This window comes from Asparagus officinalis, chromosome 2 (assembly GCF_001876935.1).
Source record: "Asparagus officinalis chromosome 2, Aspof.V1, whole genome shotgun sequence".
In the NCBI taxonomy this organism is placed as follows: Eukaryota; Viridiplantae; Streptophyta; class Magnoliopsida; order Asparagales; family Asparagaceae; genus Asparagus; species Asparagus officinalis.
In genome coordinates this window covers 76953242-76974246 of record NC_033795.1, presented here as the reverse complement: position 1 = coordinate 76974246, position 21005 = coordinate 76953242, and the positions used below count along the sequence as shown (strand labels likewise).

At 40.6% G+C, this 21005-nt stretch overlaps 1 protein-coding gene across 3 annotated transcripts in view; it reads left to right on the top strand.

Moving 5' to 3' along the window:
• LOC109831677 (protein DGS1, mitochondrial-like) overlaps positions 13008-21005 on the top strand; it is a 22520-nt gene continuing 14522 nt past the window's right edge. For all 3 annotated transcript variants that reach the window (XR_002244523.1, XR_002244522.1, XM_020399056.1), the window contains exons 1-6: positions 13008-13298; positions 14508-14622; positions 14755-14958; positions 15253-15390; positions 15525-15692; positions 18641-18835. Coding sequence is in view for 1 of the 3 variants with exons in the window: in XM_020399056.1 (XP_020254645.1) it covers positions 13063-13298; positions 14508-14622; positions 14755-14958; positions 15253-15390; positions 15525-15692; positions 18641-18835 (1056 nt within the window). In the remaining 2 variants the exon portion in view is untranslated. The remainder of the gene's footprint in view (positions 13299-14507; positions 14623-14754; positions 14959-15252; positions 15391-15524; positions 15693-18640; positions 18836-21005) is intronic.

Genomic DNA, 21005 nt, shown 5'->3' with positions numbered 1-21005 from the left:
TTTGTTGTTGAGCTTCCAAGCGTTTCTCATCCAACATCTCTAATTCCTCGAGACGTTTCTGATGATGTTCTTCCGTCGTCATTCCCGTTACGAGAGCGATACGGAGGGAAGGAATCTGTATTTCCAATGGAAGGACGGCTTCACACCCATATGTTAAAGGATATGGGGTGGTTCCGGTAGGCGTGCGGACGGTCGTACGATAAGCCCAGAGAGCTTCGCCGAGTTTGTCGTCCCAATCTCGCTTATTGGTTTTCACCAATTTTGCCAGAATTTTGATGATAGTCTTGTTAAAAGCTTCGGCCAATCCATTAGCTGTAGGATTATAAGCAGTCGATGAAACGTCTTTAATTCCGAATTTACTGCAGAACTTGATAAATGCGTTGCTCATGAATTGAGGACCGTTATCGTGCACTATTCGCCTTGGCACACCATATCGATATATGATATGGTGTTTGATAAATTTGATGACATTAGTCGTCTTTACTTCTCTAAGTGGAACTGCTTCTGCCCATTTCGAGAAATAATCGGTGATTGCCAAAATGAAACGGTCTCCTTTAACCGAAGGTGGAAAAATAGGACCTACTATATCCATTCCCCAAGTTTCGAATGGCCATGATGTCGCCGATGGGTGTAAATACTCAGGAGGCTGGTGCATATAATTTGCATGTAACTGACACACTTCACATTGTCGTGCGTAGTCGACTGCGTCTTTTACCATAGTTGGCCAATAATACCTGATTCTCCTAAGTCGATCACAGAGTTTAGGACCGGGCTGATGTGCACCGCATATCCCATCATGCGCCTCTTTGAGTGCTTGTTCCGCTTCTTTGCCGGATAGACAACGGAGTAAAAGACCGTCATACGATCGTCGATACAACATTTGCGCTGTGGCATTGTAATAAAATCTCGGTGCTCTTCGCCGAATCGATTCCCTTTCTCTTACATCTTCAGGCAATATACCATGTAAGACGTAGTCGATAATGGGAAAGCGCCAATCTCGAACTTCGGGTTCAACTCCGGTTGAGTATGCTTCTTTAGCATTTGAATCGTAGATTGGAACAATAAGCTGGTGAGTCCTCACTGTAATCAATTGCTCTGTTTCGGGAGGTTGAGCCAAGGATACTGACAATACTACCAATGCGTCTGCGTATGCATTTTGGAGACGTGGAACGTACTCGATGAAAAATTCTTCAAACGAGCTTGCCATCTCGATGGCCACCTGGTGGTATGGAATCAGGTCTCAATTTCTGACTTCATACTCTCCTCGTATTTGATTAACTACTAGTTGAGAATCTCCAAAAGCCTCAAGGTATTCGACCCCCAGCTCTTTGGCAAAATTAAGTCCAATTAGTAATGCATTGTATTCGGCCACGTTATTAGAGCATGGTTCGGTCAGTGAATATGCTCTAGGCAATACGTGCTTTTCCGGGGAAACTAAAACGACCCCCACTCCTGAGGAGATTTTAGAGCATCCGGGTGCACTTGCCACGTTGGTTGATCGGGAAGCTCCATCGAAGTACAATTTCCACACTTGTTGATGTGAGGTGGTATTAACTTCGTGAGTTTCATCTGGTAGGTCGTCGTACAATTCGACTACATCCTTCGTAGGGTTTTCTGCCAGAAGATCGCAAATAACCCGTCCTTTAACTGATTTCTGTTGCTTGAAATACAAGTCATATTGCGATAAGAGTAAAGCCCATCTGGCTAAACGCCAATTCATGGAGGCCGGTTGGGTCATGAATACTCGGATTGGGTTTATGTTGGAGATGACATAGATTGTCTGTCCAACTAGATATGTCGCATTTTCTGAATCGCGAATACCAAAGCGAGGCATTCCTTCTCAATCATCGGATAACGAGACTCAGCTCCTACCAATGTACGACTCAGATAATAGACAGCTTGTTCGTGACCGTTATCGTCGTCTTGTGCAAGTAATGCACTTAACGCATGGCTCGTCGCTTTGACATAGATCAAAAACGGTCTGCCCGATTTCGGTGCAACGAGAATAGGTGGGTTCGCCAGATATTTCTTGATATCTTCGAATGCCTTTTGGCATGCTTCATCCCAAATGAATGATACGCCTTTCTTTGCAAGTTTAGAGAACGGCTGACATTTTCCGGACATATTCGATATAAACCGACGGATATATGCCAATCGACCTTGCAACCCCCTGAGTTCTTTAAGATTTTTCGGGGGTTGTAATTCATGTATCGCCTTTACTTTATCAGGATCGATATGAATACCTTTCGTAGTGACGAAAAATCCCAGAAATTTACCGCTTGACATCCCAAGGAAAGATTTAGTCGGGTTCATCTTCAGCTGATGAGTCCTCATGAGATCGAACATCGTCTTCAAATCTTTAATGTGGTCGTTTTTATCACGGCTCTTAACGACCAAATCATCAACGTAGCATTCAACGGTCTTCCGAAGGTGCTCTTGAAAGATCTTCGTCATTGCTCGTTGGTATGTAGCACCAGCATTCTTCAAACCGAAAGGCATGACAGTATAACAAAAGACACCAAGGGGTGTTCTGAATGCCGTATGCTTTTCATCGTCTGGATGCATCTTAATCTGATTATACCCAGAAAATCCGTCCATAAATGACATTCTCTCGAACCCGCATGTGTTGTTAATGATGACATCCGTAATTGGTAAGGGGAAGTCGTCTTTAGGACAGGCGGTATTCAGATCTCTAAAGTCAATACATATTCTGATCTTCCCGTTCTTTTTAAGAACTGGAACGATATTGGCCAACCATTCAGGATGTTGTTCTTCTCTGACAAAACCTGAATCAATTAGCTTCTTGACTTCCGCTTCTATTGCCTCCATAAGTTGCGGATGAAACCGTCTTTGTTGTTGCTTGACAGGTTTAACATCCGATTTAATGTTAAGGCTGTGCATTGCTACCTCTGGATCTAATCCCGGCATATCTTCGTAATTCCAAGCGAATACGTCGATATATTCTCGAATGAGGGCGATTAATTCCTTTTTCTCATCTGGTGGAAGGTCACCACTAATAAATATAGGTTTCGGATTACTTTCGTCACCCATATTAACTTGGATTACTTTATCCTCGGTAGGCGGTTCTCTTTGCTCAAATCGATCGCCGTATTGGACATTCATGTAATGTATTCATGGATCTTCCCAAGTGGGCAACTGATCGTCTTCTTCTGTCGTGGAAGGATCAACTGTCGCCATGTTCGACATTAGGGCTTTGAATCTTTCCCCGATGCTCACATATGAATCCCAGGTTGAAGCATCAGATGAATACCCGCTCTTATTTATTAGTTGGCTAATGATCTGCTGGCCATCTTCTTCATCAGATGACGAAACATAACCTAGACCTCTCTTATGGCTGTAATAATTATTCGGTTTTCCTTTCGGTACATAGGTAGGACGTGGTGGAACCCTGACACCTTGACCAAAATAAAGGCCTTCACCGAGCGAGAGGTCATAACCTTGACTTGTCATGTAGCCATTCGCTTGTGAACTGTATCGAGAGAAATGTCGCCCAGGTTCTTCATTATCCGACTTAGTGTCTAAGAAAAGATCTGGAGTAGGGGATGATTCCCCCTTTCCAAAGACTATTTCTTTTTCACCCCCTGTCTTTGCGGGTAGGATTACAGTTGTTCCGACCGAATCTTGAAGATATTTCGTCGTCATGCAAGACGAGCGAAGTGGCATGTGTAAATCTGGGTTATCATACAATTCATGCATTACATCATCGAGACAATGCGAGTACTCTAAATCACCATTTATTATTTCATCGGCAAGTTGCCAGTTACAACTTTCGTCCGACGAATTGTCACCATCAAGATCGATTACAAGAGGTTCAATGTCATTCAATACAAGACCTTCACTATAATCGAGCCCGACTTCGGTATCAGCTTCTTCTCCGCTGTCCGTGCCATGGGCCGATGGTTCAGTATCGGATTCGGCACCATACAGAAGGGAGTCAGTAAAATAGTTTTCCAACCCCTTGAATGGTTGCTTATCCGCGACCACCATCTTAACCTCCTCGTTAATGTCGACATATTTCAGACATTGATGGAGGGTAGAGGGAACTATAAGGTTACTGTGAATCCATGGGCGACCCAACAGTAAGTTATAGGAAGTCTCAGCATCAATCACATAACAAGTGACTTTTGACTTTAAGTCTCCGAGCTGACACTTCACCCGAATTTTCCCCAACAGTCTTGATCCACTAGTGTTAAATCTGTAGATAACGGTTCCTGTGGAGGCTAGCTTGTTGGCTGGGATTCCGAGGTGGTACATCAACCGAAGTGGCATGATGCTGACAGCGGAACCTGGATCCACTTGTATCCGGTTGACAACGCTCGAGCCAATATATCCAGTGAAATATAGAGGCCTATCATGCTTCGAGTTCTTGACTTGCATATCTTCTTTGGTAAAAGCTATGCAAGGGAATCTTGTGGCTGCCAAGTTGCAGTGTTGAACCGATGACCCTGACTCCTCAGAGATCGGCTTGACCTGGGTAAGAAATACTTCAGAATCAGCTAACGCTTCTTGTAGAGCTTCTCTGGTATCCTTCGAGAGGCGTAATAACTCATATAGCGTGATCCTTGCTGGGATATTAGCTAACTGGGCCATGACGTCAAAACGGTAGGGAGCGTTTGAGCTTTCCGGTTTGTCCCGTCCAATTGGTCGATTGAAACGAGACTGCTTCGGAACTTGGACCTCATTATGTTGGGGTTCCTTCTCTTTTTGCTTTGCCGGTTGTTGCGGCTTTTCAGCAGCTATTTGAGGAGTTGCAACTACCCCCAGCTCCTTCAGAGTTGTGGCATTTGGGTTAGAAGTTTTAGGATACTTATAATGGTATTCATTCCCACCTCTTGTAGCGAAAACTTCCTGTTCTCCCTCAGAAAGTGGTAAAGCTGAGATTTCTTCATCATCTTTCTCAGGAATTGCCGAGGCTCCGTAACAAGTCTTCTCTTTTCCTTTGCCTTTCACTTTCTTCTTCGACGTGGATGTCGTCCATTGCTCATCTTCAAGCAAATCCGGATGAACCCAAAGGATTTCGCCGTTGGGGGTTGTGTGAGATACAAGCATCTTGACCTTTGATACTGGTTCGGCTTGAAACCAGGATAAAGGAACTGATCCGAAGCTGATAGACACTGCATTTGCACCTACTTTCTTCTCCTTTGGTTTTGGCGTCACGATACCAACATCGATTAAGGTTTGTATTTTGTCTTTTAAGACATAACACGCCTTAGTGGGATGGTGGACCCTTCTATGATATGCACAGTATTTCGGATCATTAGTTTTCTTCACTTCTTCTTGGTTTGTAACCGGTGGAAGCTTGATCTTATTATTATCCAACAGATATTTAAAGATAACTGGAACTTCATCATCTTTGAATGAATACCCTTCGGGAATCTAGGCTCTGCGGCTTTAAACTGCTTCATAGGCTGTTGATTCTGATTTGGCGCCAATTAGAAGGATGATTGTTGTGGTTGATGTTGTGGATGTTGTGATGTTTGATGTGCATCGACAGCAGCCCCAGACCCTCTTCCTCTGCCTCGAGGATTAAAGTTTTGCTTTTGAGGATTATCTTGTGGCAGTCCTCTCTCTAACTTCTTTCTCTGAAGAAAACGATTGGCTTGTTCACCTCTTACTTTCAGCTCTTTCCAAGTTTTGAAGGGCACAACCCCCATGACTTCTAATAAATCCAGCGACAAGTTATTGTGACATGTCTGCAGGATAAACTCTTCTGTGAGTGAATCTCGGCAGTTTACCGCTTTGTTCCGGAATCGTTTGACGAAGACATCAACCGATTCTCTATTTATCTGCTTCTCATCCAACAAGGTGCCAATTGAGACCTCCGTGTCGTCATCGAAGAAATTGGTGAGGAACAATCCTTCCATATCTTCCCAGCTAGTGATGCTCCCAGGTTTAAGGCGTCGGTACCAATCGAAGGCAGGCCCGCGAAGGGTTCCTACGAATGACCGGACCATCAGGGCTTCGTTCCCGGATATTGCGCCGAGATGCGACTTGAAATAGATCAAGTGCTGAGTGGGTGAACCCCTGCCATTAAAAGGAGTAAAGTTAATCAAATTAAATTTCTGGGGATAAGGAATCAGGTCCCACTCCCTCGGGTACGGGTATGGGATGCCCGTTTTCTTCACTTCTTGAGCCGTCATCAAAGCGTTGACTTTGCTCTCAAGATCGTGCATCTTCTTGTCCTCTTCCTCGCTTTTCTTCAAATAGATCTGTGGAGGTTGAGTGGCTGACTTGGTCGGATCGCTTCCGGAGTTGTCTTTATCTGGAGGAGGATCTTCAAATATCGTCTCATCCTCTTCATTACGCCGACTGGATTCTGCTCTTTGGCTTGATTCCGGTTGGTGTTGCTGAACCTGCAAATCCCGCATCTGCTGCATAGTCAACTCCATTTTCGACGTCGGTTGGCTCTTCGTTGCAACCGTGACATTCTTTGAGAGAGACCCCGCTCAACTCTCCCTCCCGGAGAGAAATCAGGGTCGGGGTTGACAGACTGTTGCCTTCCTCTGCCGGTCATATTAATAGTGACCTCAGGGAATTCATCTTGTTGAATTGTCAGTTTCCTTTTATTGAAACGCCTCATTTTGGGTCTCGACATTTCAGTGGAAAGTCTTTGAAATACGGAGACTCTTGTTGAATTAGTTTTAGAGCATCCGCATTCAGTCAGCACCGCCTTAATGAGCCTCTCGCATGCGCAATGGGACTCATCTTCTCGGGCAATCCTTTTCCTTGAATTGTTTTTCTGATAGTACAGCTCGTCGTTATTATGACTTGAGCAACCTATCTTTTGTTTTTGAACTTTGTTAACATGCACAGGACGACTAGTCGTCGCCTCTGGGCGATCCAAAGTTGAATTTTTAAATCCACCCCTTTGCGGGAGTGGGGTTTTCATAGGTCCTAAACGAGAGTGAACTGGTATTCTCTCGTTCTGGACTTGTGCAGTTCTGACAGGAGGGTGTTTACGACCCCCTGTATAAGAAACCACTAAGGGTTTATTTACCGGGTCTGACTGTTCTTTGATTAGGGCTTTGCCCCAATTGTCAAATGCCAAGCTGAGGAGATCCGCTTCCGTGGCTTTGGCTTTTGATATGTCCAGACTGTCCCGAATTTTCAATGGTGACGCAGCAGATGGGTCTGGGATGGATGTTTGCGGCGTCTTCGGAACCCAAACCTTACGGTTTCTTGGTGGTTCTTCAGATATCACTTCTTTCTTCTTTTGTTGACGACGGGCACGAGCGTGAGCAGCCTTTGCCTTACGTTTTTGTATACGCTCTTTAAGCGTCGAACATGCTCTTTTGACAAGAGTCCATTCCTCCGTCGTGAGTTGTGCAGAAATATGATTATTTTGCCGTTGAGGCAACTGAACCACTTCATGTTTTCTCGACTTTAAGTCCGCATAGTAATGGACCCCGTCGGTTTGTTGCATGGCCTTAGCCAATTGTCGAGCATGGCGCTGGCGCTGTCTCTGACGAGCCCTCTTCATCAGCACCGGCGAGCCGTTAATCAATGACTCCTTGACTGGTACGGAGTCACTTGGAGCAGAAACGTTGCAGGCAGATTCCTTAGCAACTATCGGGCAAGAATCTTCGCCTGCGGCCTTCGTTGGAATTGCAGACTTGAAAGTTTTCTTAGGACACGAAATCTTCCTATATTTGCGAGACGAGGAAGATTTCACAGATGAGGATGACAAATACTCCTCAAACTTCGCCTGATCGAATTCGTATTCGATCTCTTCATTGACAACGATCTTGATCGGTTGCGACACCGCGGCCTCGGCAGCGAGGCCGCTGACTCCCACTGTGGTCGCCAGTTTGTTTTCAGCAAAAGTTGGTTCTGTTGAGGAATTCATTATATCTTCGTTTGATTACAACAAATTCAAGGAAATAGTCTTTTTATAAGACCTTTTCTACACAACAAAGTAAAAATTACAACTTTTGAGAAAATAACACAAAAATCGTCTATCGATTCTTGTTTTTGTGGGACTTTGCCTGTGCCGGGAATGCTTTGGTTCGTGAACCGCCGAATCACAGATCGTGAAAGGGGTTTACTGATTCTGACTTCGTTTATCGAAGTGAGAACTTGAAACGATATCTTATCAAAGTAAGATAGTCCTTCTTATTAAAATCAAGTCAAAGCTCAATTTCAAGGGAATCACACCAAGAACTCAAGTCTGCTCTCTCTGCTCTGAATTGCTTGAAAATATGCTCGATCCTCGTCAGAAATGACCCTAGGGGGGTATTTATAGCCTCTGGGGTCTGTAACTGCAAAAACTCAACAAAAACAAGAGTATAAACTGTTCCTCAATACTCCAAAGAGTACAAGAGTATAAACTGTTCCTCAATACTCCAAAGAGTACAAGAGTATAAACTGTTCCTCAATACTCCAAAGAGTACAAGAGTATAAACTGTTCCTCAATACTCCAAAGAGTACAAGAGTATAAACTGTTCCTCAATACTCCAAAGAGTACAAGAGTATAAACTGTTCCTCAAGACTCCGAAGAGTATATGAGTATAAACTGTTCCTCAATACTCCAAAGAGTACAAGAGTATAAACTGTTCCTCAATACTCCAAAGAGTACAAGAGTATAAACTGTTCCTCAATACTCCAAAGAGTACAAGAGTATAAACTGTTTCTCGATACTCCGATAAGTATAAGAGTATAAACTGCTTCTCACTCCAAAGAGTATACGAGTATAAACTGTTTCTCATTCCTCCTACCGGTATATGAGGTTAAACTGCTCCCTGATACTCCAACAGGTATATGAGTCTAAACTATTTCCCACCATTGACGGGAAGTTCCTGGAGGATATTACGCTAATATTCTTAAGGATAACCCGGTCGGACAACCAAGTCAAACCCAGTTCCAAGAGAGAAACTGGGGGTGGATTATCCAATGCATCGGGAAGTTCCCGAAAGAATACCACAGGGGTATTCTTAGGGATAACCCGGTCTTTGTGGAATTGACGAAGGAGAAATCTACATTCGAACCCTGAAGGTCAGAATGTCTCTTCTTATTCTCTAACTCTTATGAGTTATTTTTGTGAGAAGAGATCCAATCTTCTGGTAGGTTAATCTTTCCTCACCAAACCATCCGCTGATCAAATCAAACGACAGTGGATCCACCAACATTTCCATTTGCCCGTCATTGGCATTTTGCAGACTTAACGTGCTAGGTCCTGAACGCCTAGCATTCAAAGTCTCCCTGTGAGTGATAATACGAGTTGGCATTCTCTTTGCTACCTGTATTCCACTTTCTGTGTTTTCTGGTCAAACCTGTAAAAGTTAGGGCCAAAGCCAAAATCCCCTCTCGATTCCCCCAATGAACGAGAGGTCCACCTTCAAATCGAGCGATCAAACCTTCTGACAGTTAGGATCGTCTCAAACTCCTGCTTGGTCAAACCTTCATACAGTTAGGACCACAGTCAAAATCCCCTCTCGATTCTCCCAACGAACGAGAGGTCCACTTTCAAAATCGAGTGATCAAACCTTCCGACAGTTAGGATCATCTCAAACTCCTGCTTGGTCAAACCTTCCTACAGTTAGGACCAAAATCACAATTCACTCTCGATAAACGAGAAATTCATCTTTGGTTCAGTAACCAAACCTTCCGACAGTTAGGGTTATCCGAATCTTTTCGATTCTCGGAGTGGAGATCCCACTCCTAGTTTCACCATTCTGGATTCTGGGGGTGGAGATCCCACCCCAAGTCTCCTTTCCGGCCGAAGATAGAATATAAAATTCTTCCTCTTCAGCACCGGGAGATAGAATATAAAATTCTTCCTCTCCCGTTTCTCAATCTGTCTTTGCTTTTAGAAAAGACACGATTGTCAAATCCGGGCACTCGATGCACGGGGAATTTTATCCCGAAGCCTGAGTAGGGATAAGTCAACGCCTAACACGCGTTGCCGGGTAGTCTATTCCCGTGAGAAAGACGAAGTCTATGTAATCAAAATCATAGCATTAAGTCTAAGGGAAGCAATTCTCTTAGCACAACGTCACATGTGAAACGGGTTTAATAATTCACATGCTAGCCCGATTCAAACGGTGATCGGTAAAGGCACGTCAAACCCGTTGATGGCTGGGGGTTTGCCAAAAAATCCCAAAGCCTACGTCTAACACGCGTTGCCGGTTAGTCTTTGACCGTAAAAAAGGACAAAAGACCACATATTCAACATTGTGGCAAGATGTTATTAATAACACCATAATCCGTGCCTCACACGCACGGGGAATTTTATCCTGAATCCTAAGTAAGGATAAGTCAACACCTAACCCGTGTTGCCGGGTAGCCTATTCCCGTAACAATAGCAAAGCCTATGTATTCAACATCATAGCACAAAGTCTAAGGGAATTCACTCTCTTAGCACAACGTTACATGCGGAACACAGCGTTACAATCCACATACTAGCCCGACTCAAACGGTAGTCGGTAAAGGCTAATCAAATCCGTTGAAGGCTGAGGATTAGCCAAAAATCCTAAAGACAACGCCTAACACGCGTCGCCGGGTAGTCTATTCCCGTGAGAAAGACGAAGTCTACGTATTCAATATCGTAGCACTAAGAGCGTTAACTCTCTTAGCACAACGTCACATGCGGAACGGACTTAAACAATCCGCATGCTAGCCCGACTCAAACGGTAGTCGGTAAAGGCTAATCAAATCCGTTGAAGGCTGAGGATTAGCCAAAAATCCTAAAGACAACGCCTAACACGCGTCGCCGGGTAGTCTATTCCCGTGAGAAAGACGAAGTCTACGTATTCAATATCGTAGCACTAAGAGCGTTAACTCTCTTAGCACAACGTCACGTGCGGAACGGACTTAAACAATCCGCATGCTAGCCCGACTCAAACGGTAGTCGGTAAAGGCTTATCAAACCCGTTAATGGCTGAGAATTTGCCAAAAATTCTAATCTGAGTGCCCCGGTGGTCCACGGATATCAACATCCCCGTCACAGGCAAAAGACCCACGCAAGCAAGAGATGATGAACAGATCTTGCGTTTGATTGAAAAGAGTTGTATTTCTTTTGTTTTCATTGTGTACCGGTCTTATAAAAAGGCTATCTTTTTATTTCATTGTAACGATTGAAGTTGTAATGAATGCAGCAATGAATACAGCAACTTTTTCCGCAAACACTCTCTCTTGAAAATTCAAGTGTGAAAAGGGTTATTTCAAATAGGGGGGACCATAAACCTCTCTCTTGAAATTCAAATGAAAGAGGGACTAAAAGACGAAACGGTTTCTCTTAAGACAGTATGAGGTGATTTTTGATGATCTTCTCTATGTTTGGATATCTATTAGCATTTTTTGACGCCTACAACGTACACTTAGATTATATTGTGTTAACATGTTTTGTTTCATGTTGAGCTGATGAATACATATGGGAGAGTATAGTCATTTTTCATGTATCCGAAAATAAAGAGATAAAACCTATTTCCGCAGGACGATTGAGTAATAGTATTACAACAGTATCGTTATTCATGTATCCGGAATAGGAAGATAAAAACATATTTTCGTAGGACGATTGAGTAATAGTATTACAATAGTATTACAATAAGTACTAATAACATATTTTAATATGAATTGTAGTGAGAAATGAATCCATAATAAAAGCATTCGTGTATCTTCTCTCATAGACTAATTAAATTCTCTTAAATAATTATGCATTAATTATTTCACGACTCATCTACTTCCATAAATATTCTATTTGGATCTCAAGAGTTGCATAAAAGTATACTATATATGGATGCTCAAATGCACAAAAGAAAATACTAAATAATCAAAAGGAAAAAAATGGAGGAAGTGAGAATTTTGATAGTTGAGTTAGTCCATTGATTATAGTAAGTGGGATGTCTCATAGCCAACAAGATTTTACAGGTGATAATTGAGAAAGAAGATATTGACACGAAAGGCGGTACTTGTCGCTCCCTTTCATCGAAGCCAACTCACCACGAGTCCACTCGACCATTTGCCAGACGCCTAGCGAAGTCGACTCGAAAGGTGTTACTTCTCGGCGAAGCTAGAGGACAAGTTTCTGCTTTGAGCTTATCTTAGATGACAACGTGTCAAGATCGCATTTAATGCTTGGCAGGTGTCATCATATCTCTAGCACGGATAATTTTTATGACTCATCGGACCACGTGGGCATCACCACGCCGCCAGTCACTTCTCATTTAATGCCGAAATAACATTCCCTCCACTTGCTGGCCGACACCTGTAAAGCATGTGCTGACGCAGCTGCCAGTCCATACCTCACCACCGCCTGTTAGTACTAGGCCAAAGTGACCAATCTACCCTTACCATTTTGGTATATATAGATGTACTATTTCAACTTAGAGTCTCTCTCTCTCTCTCTCTCTCTCTTGATCCTTGATGTTGGATTCTGATCCAAAGTAACAAAAATGTACAAATCATATTGCACATGCATAAGAACTCTGATAGTTCTTATTGACCCCACTCAAGTTCATTAGCTAACTTGATCGTCAGAGGTATAACGGGAGAACCAAACCCCGCCCTCTCACGAGTTCCTACACGTGTAGATTTTTCAGTTATCCACAACTCAAGAACCAAACATAAAGTCGGGGAAGAAAGCGACCCCCTCATTAATCCTCAACAAACTCATCCAAACACGGATACATATTGATTGTGTGATCATTTGTACATCAACAGAAGATTATATTGCTTTTCTTTGGAGGAAATTAACAGATCTACGACTGAGTTCATCTCCCATTAACGAAAAAAACATTAATCTATTAGTTTAAGTATGCAATTCTTGGAGAGAAAAAGTAGTATAAGTCCCAATAACTTGCCCTTGAAATGTTTAGTCTCATATCGTTATGCATCATGTGCAAAGCACGTTTTTTTACATGCTAGAATATATTTATGTGCAAATATACACATTTGGGCTCCTCTCTTCTTGAGAATTAGGATCCGGGTCAAAAGTCCGCAAGCCGTCTTTTTGGGCCCGACCCGAACTCGTAAACCCCTCCTCTTTCATTTCGAATCCCGACGATCTCAGAGATCCGAGGAGGTGAAAAATTCGAAAAACCTCAAATGGCGGCGACTCTGCCGTCATCAAACCCTAATGGCGAACCAACCGACACCAAATCCCTCATCGTCTCCTTCTCGAATCGAATCTGGAGATCTCTCCTCAAAGCTCTCCCCTCTGCAGATTCCAGCCTCCTCGCGAAAATCTCGAATCTCTACTCGAAGTTTCTGCCGTCGCGATCGAGGCGACGAAAGCTAGGGCTCCCTCTTCCTCTTGGTTCGAGCTCAATTCAGTCTTCTCTGTAAGTTCTTCGTCTTTTGCTGCATCGATTTGTGTTGGTTTGAGTGAAACTGTTGGTAATTTGGGTGCTAAATCGCTAATAGTGGGCATTAAGTGCGGACCAGCTCAATTTAGGGCTACAGGGCTGTTTTCCTTCTGTGGTGATCGTTTGACAACGAAGTTTAAGGTAATCATGAAACATGATCGTGTATGCACCAGAAGGAAATGATGTTTGAGAGCTCAGATGTGTTATTCATGGTTATCATCGATAAGGATGCAAATGGATCAATTAGTGATCAGATATGATACCTATCATACCCATATCACTTAGTAATCATGGATACTGTTAAAAATAGAGACGCAGTTCGGTAAGAAAAACCCATAATATGAATTGGATAAATGTATGCTGCAGATATGAGGGAAAATATTAAGAATGAGAAATATATAGGCTCTTTGATTTAAATTGTTAAGTAAATAAAAAATATCTCTAATCAGCTCGAATCTGCACTTGTTCTCCTTCTCTAAGGATCATTTGACAATCAAATTTAAGGTATTTATGATCATGTATGTGAGAAGGGAATGATATTTCAAATCTCAGATGTGGTATTCATGATCATCATATATAGTGGTGCAAATGAGTCGAATGTGGATTGGATATGATAAGTTATTATATTAATATTCGCTTATTAATCATGAATACTGATACAAATACGTATCTGATATGGTCCCATGAGAATACAAAGTGGATATGGAAGACTGAAAAACATATAGGATAGCTACATATAAAATGTTTAATTAATTTGACATTTCTCTAATTAGAGCTCTACGTTCTGTTTGACATATCTAAAAAGCTTAGGCATATATCTGGATCACCATTTATCATAGACCCACTAATCTATGATCAATGTAATTTCAGTTGACTGATTCCATATATTGATATATCTGATATAAAGGATGCACATGGCGGCATACATACCCGCGAATATCAATATACCTTTGCATCTCTAATCGTAGGACTAACTCGAAGGTCTAAAATTATGATATAACATGTGGAACTGGGATAATTCCAGCAAGCAAATAAACCATTTTTTAACATTTTATGCATCCATACTTGTAAGGCCTTAAAGAAAAGTTCGTTAAATGCATAAAATCTGAAGTTAGATATTATATTTGCTGCAGCTTCATCTTAATGATATGAATGTCAAGGTTAATCAATATCTACTATTTGCAGGATTGCCAGAGACACGTCAAGAGTACTTGCTATATTAGAAGATATCTTGGGACATACTCTGTCAAGCTTGCATAATATACAAAAGAGCTTGTTATTTTGGCAGTCTCTAGCTGAGGTTGTTGTTACTCGAATTTAAAACTTTATCTAATCAGTTTAAAATATGTTCTGTATAAATAGATAAGGTTCTTTCCTATTACAATATACATTATTAATTTTTGTTCATGAAATTCAACCTTTTTTGTCTCAGGGAACAAGTAGTCGGAAAATATCGTTTATGATTTTCCAGAGGGGTCCACGGGCTTTTGTTGATGGAACATATCAGATTGTAACTAGATTTGGTACTCAGGGGTCTCCATTTGGGCATATGTCTCGTTCTGCTGCTGGTACAATATCTGCAAATATAGCTGTTTTGAAAAGTTTCCAGTGTTGCTTGGCAACATTCCTTGCTCAGGTTTGCATTGCACAAGCTTAAGTCAAACTGATGCCTACCCAGTTGATTTCAGGTTCTGCCACCTTTAAATCAACTTTCAGTTTCATATGTATCAATATGCGTGCTCAGTTTTATGCTTTGATTGACAATTTTTCGTTTTCTCGTAGGAATTTGCTCATATAATATGTTTCATAATTGGCATGAGTTACTTAGCGCTATTTTTAGGCATTAACATTTTGCCTTCAATTTTAGAGTGTGACCTCTTAACATGCTCGTTAGACCTATAACAATTTTTTTAAATGACGATCCTTGTAGATTTATTTGGAGGTGAACAAATTTGGGCAAATGCTAACAGAGGACTCTGACAACTTCTTGCCCCAATTATTAAAAGCAATCAATAGCATCTTTTCAGAACTTGAAGCTTCCATTAGCCATCCATCTGAAATCTACAAGGTAATCTTTATTAAACCTCCATGCTTCAAACGTTTACTTTGTTTTAATATCCATCTAGCAGCTTTGTAAAATATGTATTTTTGCCATGCTAGTGACTCCCAGCTGTAATTGTACATGCTTTTTCTTAATCTCAGAGCAATTGTTCATTTTCCATGGAAGGGGAAGGCTCACGTGCACTTATCTTTGAGAAGTTATGTGAGATAGACAAGGAACAATCACAATGGAAAGATACTGAAATAGGGGATGCAGTTAATGTGATTCGTCAAAATCTTCAAAGATTAGATTCATATCTATCTTTCTTTGTAAGTGCATTTTTCCTTTGTACCTCTCTGTTTCTTTTTCCAATAGTTGAACGTAGGGTTTACATGAGTGTCACAGTGTAGGTTGAATTACTGGTATTCCATTAAGAGCATGTATGTGTCTGCTTATTTTTCATGAATTCATGTTATGAACCATAACCATAAACCTTGTTTTTTTTAAACTATGTAGATTGACCTTGCAAATTCTTTATCAAAATCCAGCCAGGCATATTTAGATGGGGTGTTGCAATTTATAAGGAATTTATATGTACTTTCTGCATTTTGAATTAAGCTGACCAAATACTATGGAATCTTCCACAATGTACAGCTTGTGATATTCACGTTGAGAACTATAACCCAAAAGACAAAATAATTTGTTTTAAAAAAATATGGTAATCCCACAACTGTAGTACAGTTGATCTAAACCTGAACAGCATTAATCCTCCCTTGGAAGTTCTGTGAAGAGAGAGATAAATAGTCTTACGATCCTTCATATCTTTCATTTGTTGTTATATAAGCTTTGTTGAAATGTGATAGAAAACAATGAGTAGATGGACAACCCTTTAAAATGATTATATCTCTACTTGCACATTCATCGTCTGGTGTTGACCCTGAGATCTCCCTTTGCCCGACCCCTTCATATCGTAATTTGGAATCAAAGTCAGCTAAAATCAGCTAAATTGCTTGGATTTTCCTCCTTAGGAATCAAAATAAGAGTAGTAGAATTTAGCTCTCCCAAGAGTTTACCATTTTGAAAGAACTCCATCACAGTGTCAATAATATCTTGTCCACTAACACCCCAAGATTTCCTAAAGAACGCAGCAAAATAGTCACCAGGCCCAGGGGCTTTATTCTTAGCAATAGAAAAGATAGCCTTTTTAATCCATGGGCTTGCTAAAATCATTCTGTTGAGGAATATTCAAGAAGGGACGTTCTTAATAGTTAATAATCTCGTTTTTTTTTTTTTGGGGGGGGGGGGGGGGGGGGGGGGTTTTTTTTTTTTTTGGGGGGGGGGGGAGAGGGAGGAGGGGAATATCAACAGAAGCACTCTACATCATACTAATGATGTAGATATTTGTTAACATATTAATCTCTCACACTTGCTTCTTTTATGCATCTTTACTGTGGACACAGATTGAAGGAAAGCTAGATGAAAGACCAGATGCGTCTTCTCACATTAAAGATGTTTATACCAGGAAGTTAATTGTATGGGTGAGTGGATATTTAGAGGAGTTTAGGGTCCATTAATCTTTCTTGATGGCTGATTAATCAAGAGGAAAGTAGATTCTGCACAAATAACACCCATATATTTGTGTTATATTTAAAGGAAATTCTTTGAGATGATCTTCCCCTCTAAACCAAGGGAGAATGCATTATTTCTTGTGTCTTGTGTCACCACACCTGTATATTGGTAACAAGACGATCTAAATCATTAGTATGCTGTAGAGTGCAGATAATCAACAACAGGAGTAGCTTGACCAGGTCTATGAGCTGTATGCCAGCCATCTTGATTTGTCACACCTTCAACCTGAATGAACCTGAATATCTTCCTTCTGATTTTGCACTTGTACATTAGTAACTGGTTCAGTATCAGTTTTTTGTTGAGGAACAGGTTGTACAACTTGTACTGGCTTTGGCCTTCACTACATATTTACTTGCTTCTTCTTGCAATTGTTAGAATCATGGCCAACAATCTTTCAACTATCACACAACTTTGGTTTAAATTTTTACACAACTCTTTGATTATAAGTTTCACTTCTAGTCCCTCGAATAGAAATAACATCAGGCAATGGGATCAGGAATTAAACCTCCACAAAAACTCTAGCATATCAAAATAGAAAACTCTTTCATAAGCAAGAAACCCATGAATCTTGCTTCTACATGGTGACATCCCAGATAATATTGTTTCATTGTTTTTTCTTCAAAATAAATTTGATCCTGGATGGAATTATTTAATATTGTTTCATCATTTTTTCTTCAAAACAAATTTGATTCTTGATGGATTTATTTGCTAGTATCAAACTTAGTTGACATTATTTACATGTCATTTTATTGATTATCTCCTTGATTGAGTTATTTAAATTTTGTTTGTTTTGTGCGATGATCTCTTTTGGTTTAGGTAGTTCAAGAAGCTAAGCTAACTTATATTGTTCCATAAATTGTGTCATTTAGTATTCAAAAGGATAAAGAGTTTTGCCTAAACATTCGCATGGCATGATGATGTGAGAAGTTATTTTAACATATAAATTCTGGTAGTTTCCTTTCAATATCCATTTTTGCTTGTAAAGTTCGTTCACATCATAATTTATTGAAGTCGATATAAACACACATCTTATTGCAGAAATCTGTTTTAATGGGTCCTTCCTTGTTTAATTTTACCTCAGAAAGAAAGATAGATACAGTTTACTTCATTATCACAAGTTTATCATCTTATTGGTTTATTCATTCTCTTCCTCCGTTGGGGTAATCTAGCTAGAGATTCCTCCTTTACTGTGACTTCTAAACTGCATGCCCAGAAAGTGAGGTTCACCTCCTAGACAAATGGCCCCATCAAAGTGTCAGCATGGTTCTCACATGCTTATAGTTGCCTTGGCCAAGAATTGGCACCATTCAGATCTTGACAGCCGGTCATGGAAAATTTGGTTAATGCGTTTGGGAAACTTTTTCAGCTTGTCTTCTTGCTCATAGCTGAAGTTTTGATGAGAAAGGTCTTAAAATCGTCATGAGTTATCACTTGTAATCACCTTAAAGAAAGTGCATTTGAAGAATTTAATTTTACAGAACTCGTCTTTGGAAGCGAAAGCAATCCGGAACATTATCAAAGCAATTTATTTCATGCAACGTGAACTCACCTTATTCTTGAGTGTTGTATTATATGTTAGTATATTACACTACTCAGCTCATCATATTGTGATGTGTCTAATGATGTGTTGTTTTCTGTGCTGTTTTAGCTTTCCAGGTGTCAAAAACCAAGAAAATCGACATTGTACTGGTTACATTATACTTGTGGAGCAGTTGGCCTTTCATTGTGTTCAGTTTGGCTATTGCGCCATAGTAGTTTAATGGGAAGTTCTGATATTGACAACTGGATCCAAGAAGCAAAAGAATCTACAGCTGGATTTTGGAAAGAGCATGTTGAACAACCGGTATGATTAAGCGTCAGTTTTGTATGTTCAGTTTTTCTATTTTCTTGCTAGATTGTCGCAGTCAAACAAGGTTATAATTTGTTGATAGGAAAGTGTTATGCTTGTTCTAGGAATTTTTCCAAGGGCTATCAATTTGATTCATCTGGCCTTAAGGATCCATGTTTCACCATGTTATTCCCTCATATGGCCGTTTGATTCATCGAAAAGTGATTTGCTGTACTTTTACAAAATGAATGATAATACCTTCAACTACAATGCCTTTGCACATTGTAGATTTTGTCTTGTACTGTATGTTATGAGGAATGTTTTAATGGTAGATTTTTGCGAAACACTGTATCAGTACTATCAAGGCGCAAGGTTCAATGTGCGGTGCAAACTCTCCTTGCGCACATCATGCACAAGGAGCAAGGTGATGCGCGTGCCTCAGTGAACCAAGGCACATGGCACATACATAATTTTTTTGATAGAAAAATGACATTAAGATAATAATTTCATCTACCAAATCACAAAAATAGGATCTTAATTCATAATTTTAACATCAGTTAAAAGAAAGTTAATGTCAACTTAACTCTATCCTTCCATGTTTGCAATAATTAATCACACTGAAATCTTATAAAAGAACTTTTTCTCTGAAATCATGTGTCCATAATTACTAAAATTCTAAGAAGAGGATCGTCTAGCATAACACATGCAAGCCTTGATTTAACAGTACTTCATATAACTTAGCAAAAGAACAAAGACACATAATCAAATTGTACAATATTGATAACTGATGCCTTAATATCTAGAACAGTTGTTTGTGATTTCACAACCTTCCATATATAGAAATAGTAATAACAAGAGAGGAAAAAGGGAAAAAAATGAGTAAAAAAATGAGGAAACAAAGACAAAAGAGAAGGCAAAAGAGGAGGAATAAGAGGATGTTGTATTAGAAATAGTAGCAAAATGGAGACTAGTAGCGAGACGCACCAGGCGCACCGATGCATAGGTGCAATGAGGCCCACACCTCACTTACAATGCACCCCACATCTCGTGCAAGGTGCATTTACAGCCCAAAATGCCTGGTGCCCGAGGCGAGCATCTCAGAGCGCCCAAGATAACACTGACTGTATGTTGCAAGGACTTTTTTTTCTCCTTTACCAAAGTTACAGATCTGTGGAAATTTTGCGGTGCACGAGACGGGCTAGCTCTTAACGAAATTATGGACACAAGTTAACATGAAAGAAATAATTTCCTTGTCATGAAGAAAATGCATTAAAATTTGTACTTTGGAAGAAGAAGTTCAGGATTAAAATAGGTTAACATTTTTCATTTGTGAATCTGTTATCTGAATCTTGGCGACACCATCCAGAATTGTTTTGGTTTCTTTTTATCCTTTGCTGCAATTCTACCTGAAACTGGCACTTGTATCATGATTATCAAATGTGAACCCGCTATTATGGAATACTCTTACAGCTGTATAGATGGCTTGTCTACAATGTGTGCATGCATGTACACCTATGTAGCACGGACACGGATCCGACACGGCCATCCGACACGCCGACACAAGGCAAATCCTAAAAAATACATAGGATACGTGTGTTCGACACGTGTGTCCGACACGGACACGACACGACACGGCTTCATGTTATGCGTGTCCGTGCTTCATAGATGTACACATGTTATCCTGACAGCATGTGTACTTTACCATATTATAAACTTGGATTTTGTATAAATATATGCCACGTACACTATGTTTTGCTGATAATAGAAGCAGTAGTTGTATTCCAGTGATGTGATGCTCAAGAGTGTTAGCAACTTACAGATAATAAATAGTTGCGCTGGCTAGACAATACTTCTAAGCTCTGTCTGCAAGTTAAGAGGCCGAGCTTGAAGAGAAATATTTTAAGCAACTTTGCTTGGTCATAAGCATGTTATTGCCTCTTCTCTTAAAAAACATGGTGGCCAACTTGGTTCCGGCAACATTTGGCGAAACAACCTTCTAAAAGCAAGTTATATGATATATACATGAGTTCATGAGCCAATGCAGTAATAGTATTGAGTCTAACACAGTGAAGGAAGAAAAAGGTTTACCAAAAGAGGTGGTAAGGCATTGATAATGGCGATGGCCAAAGGTGTAAAGTCCTGTATTTTCTCTTCTCCATTTGCACAGGAAACGTAGAGGCAACTT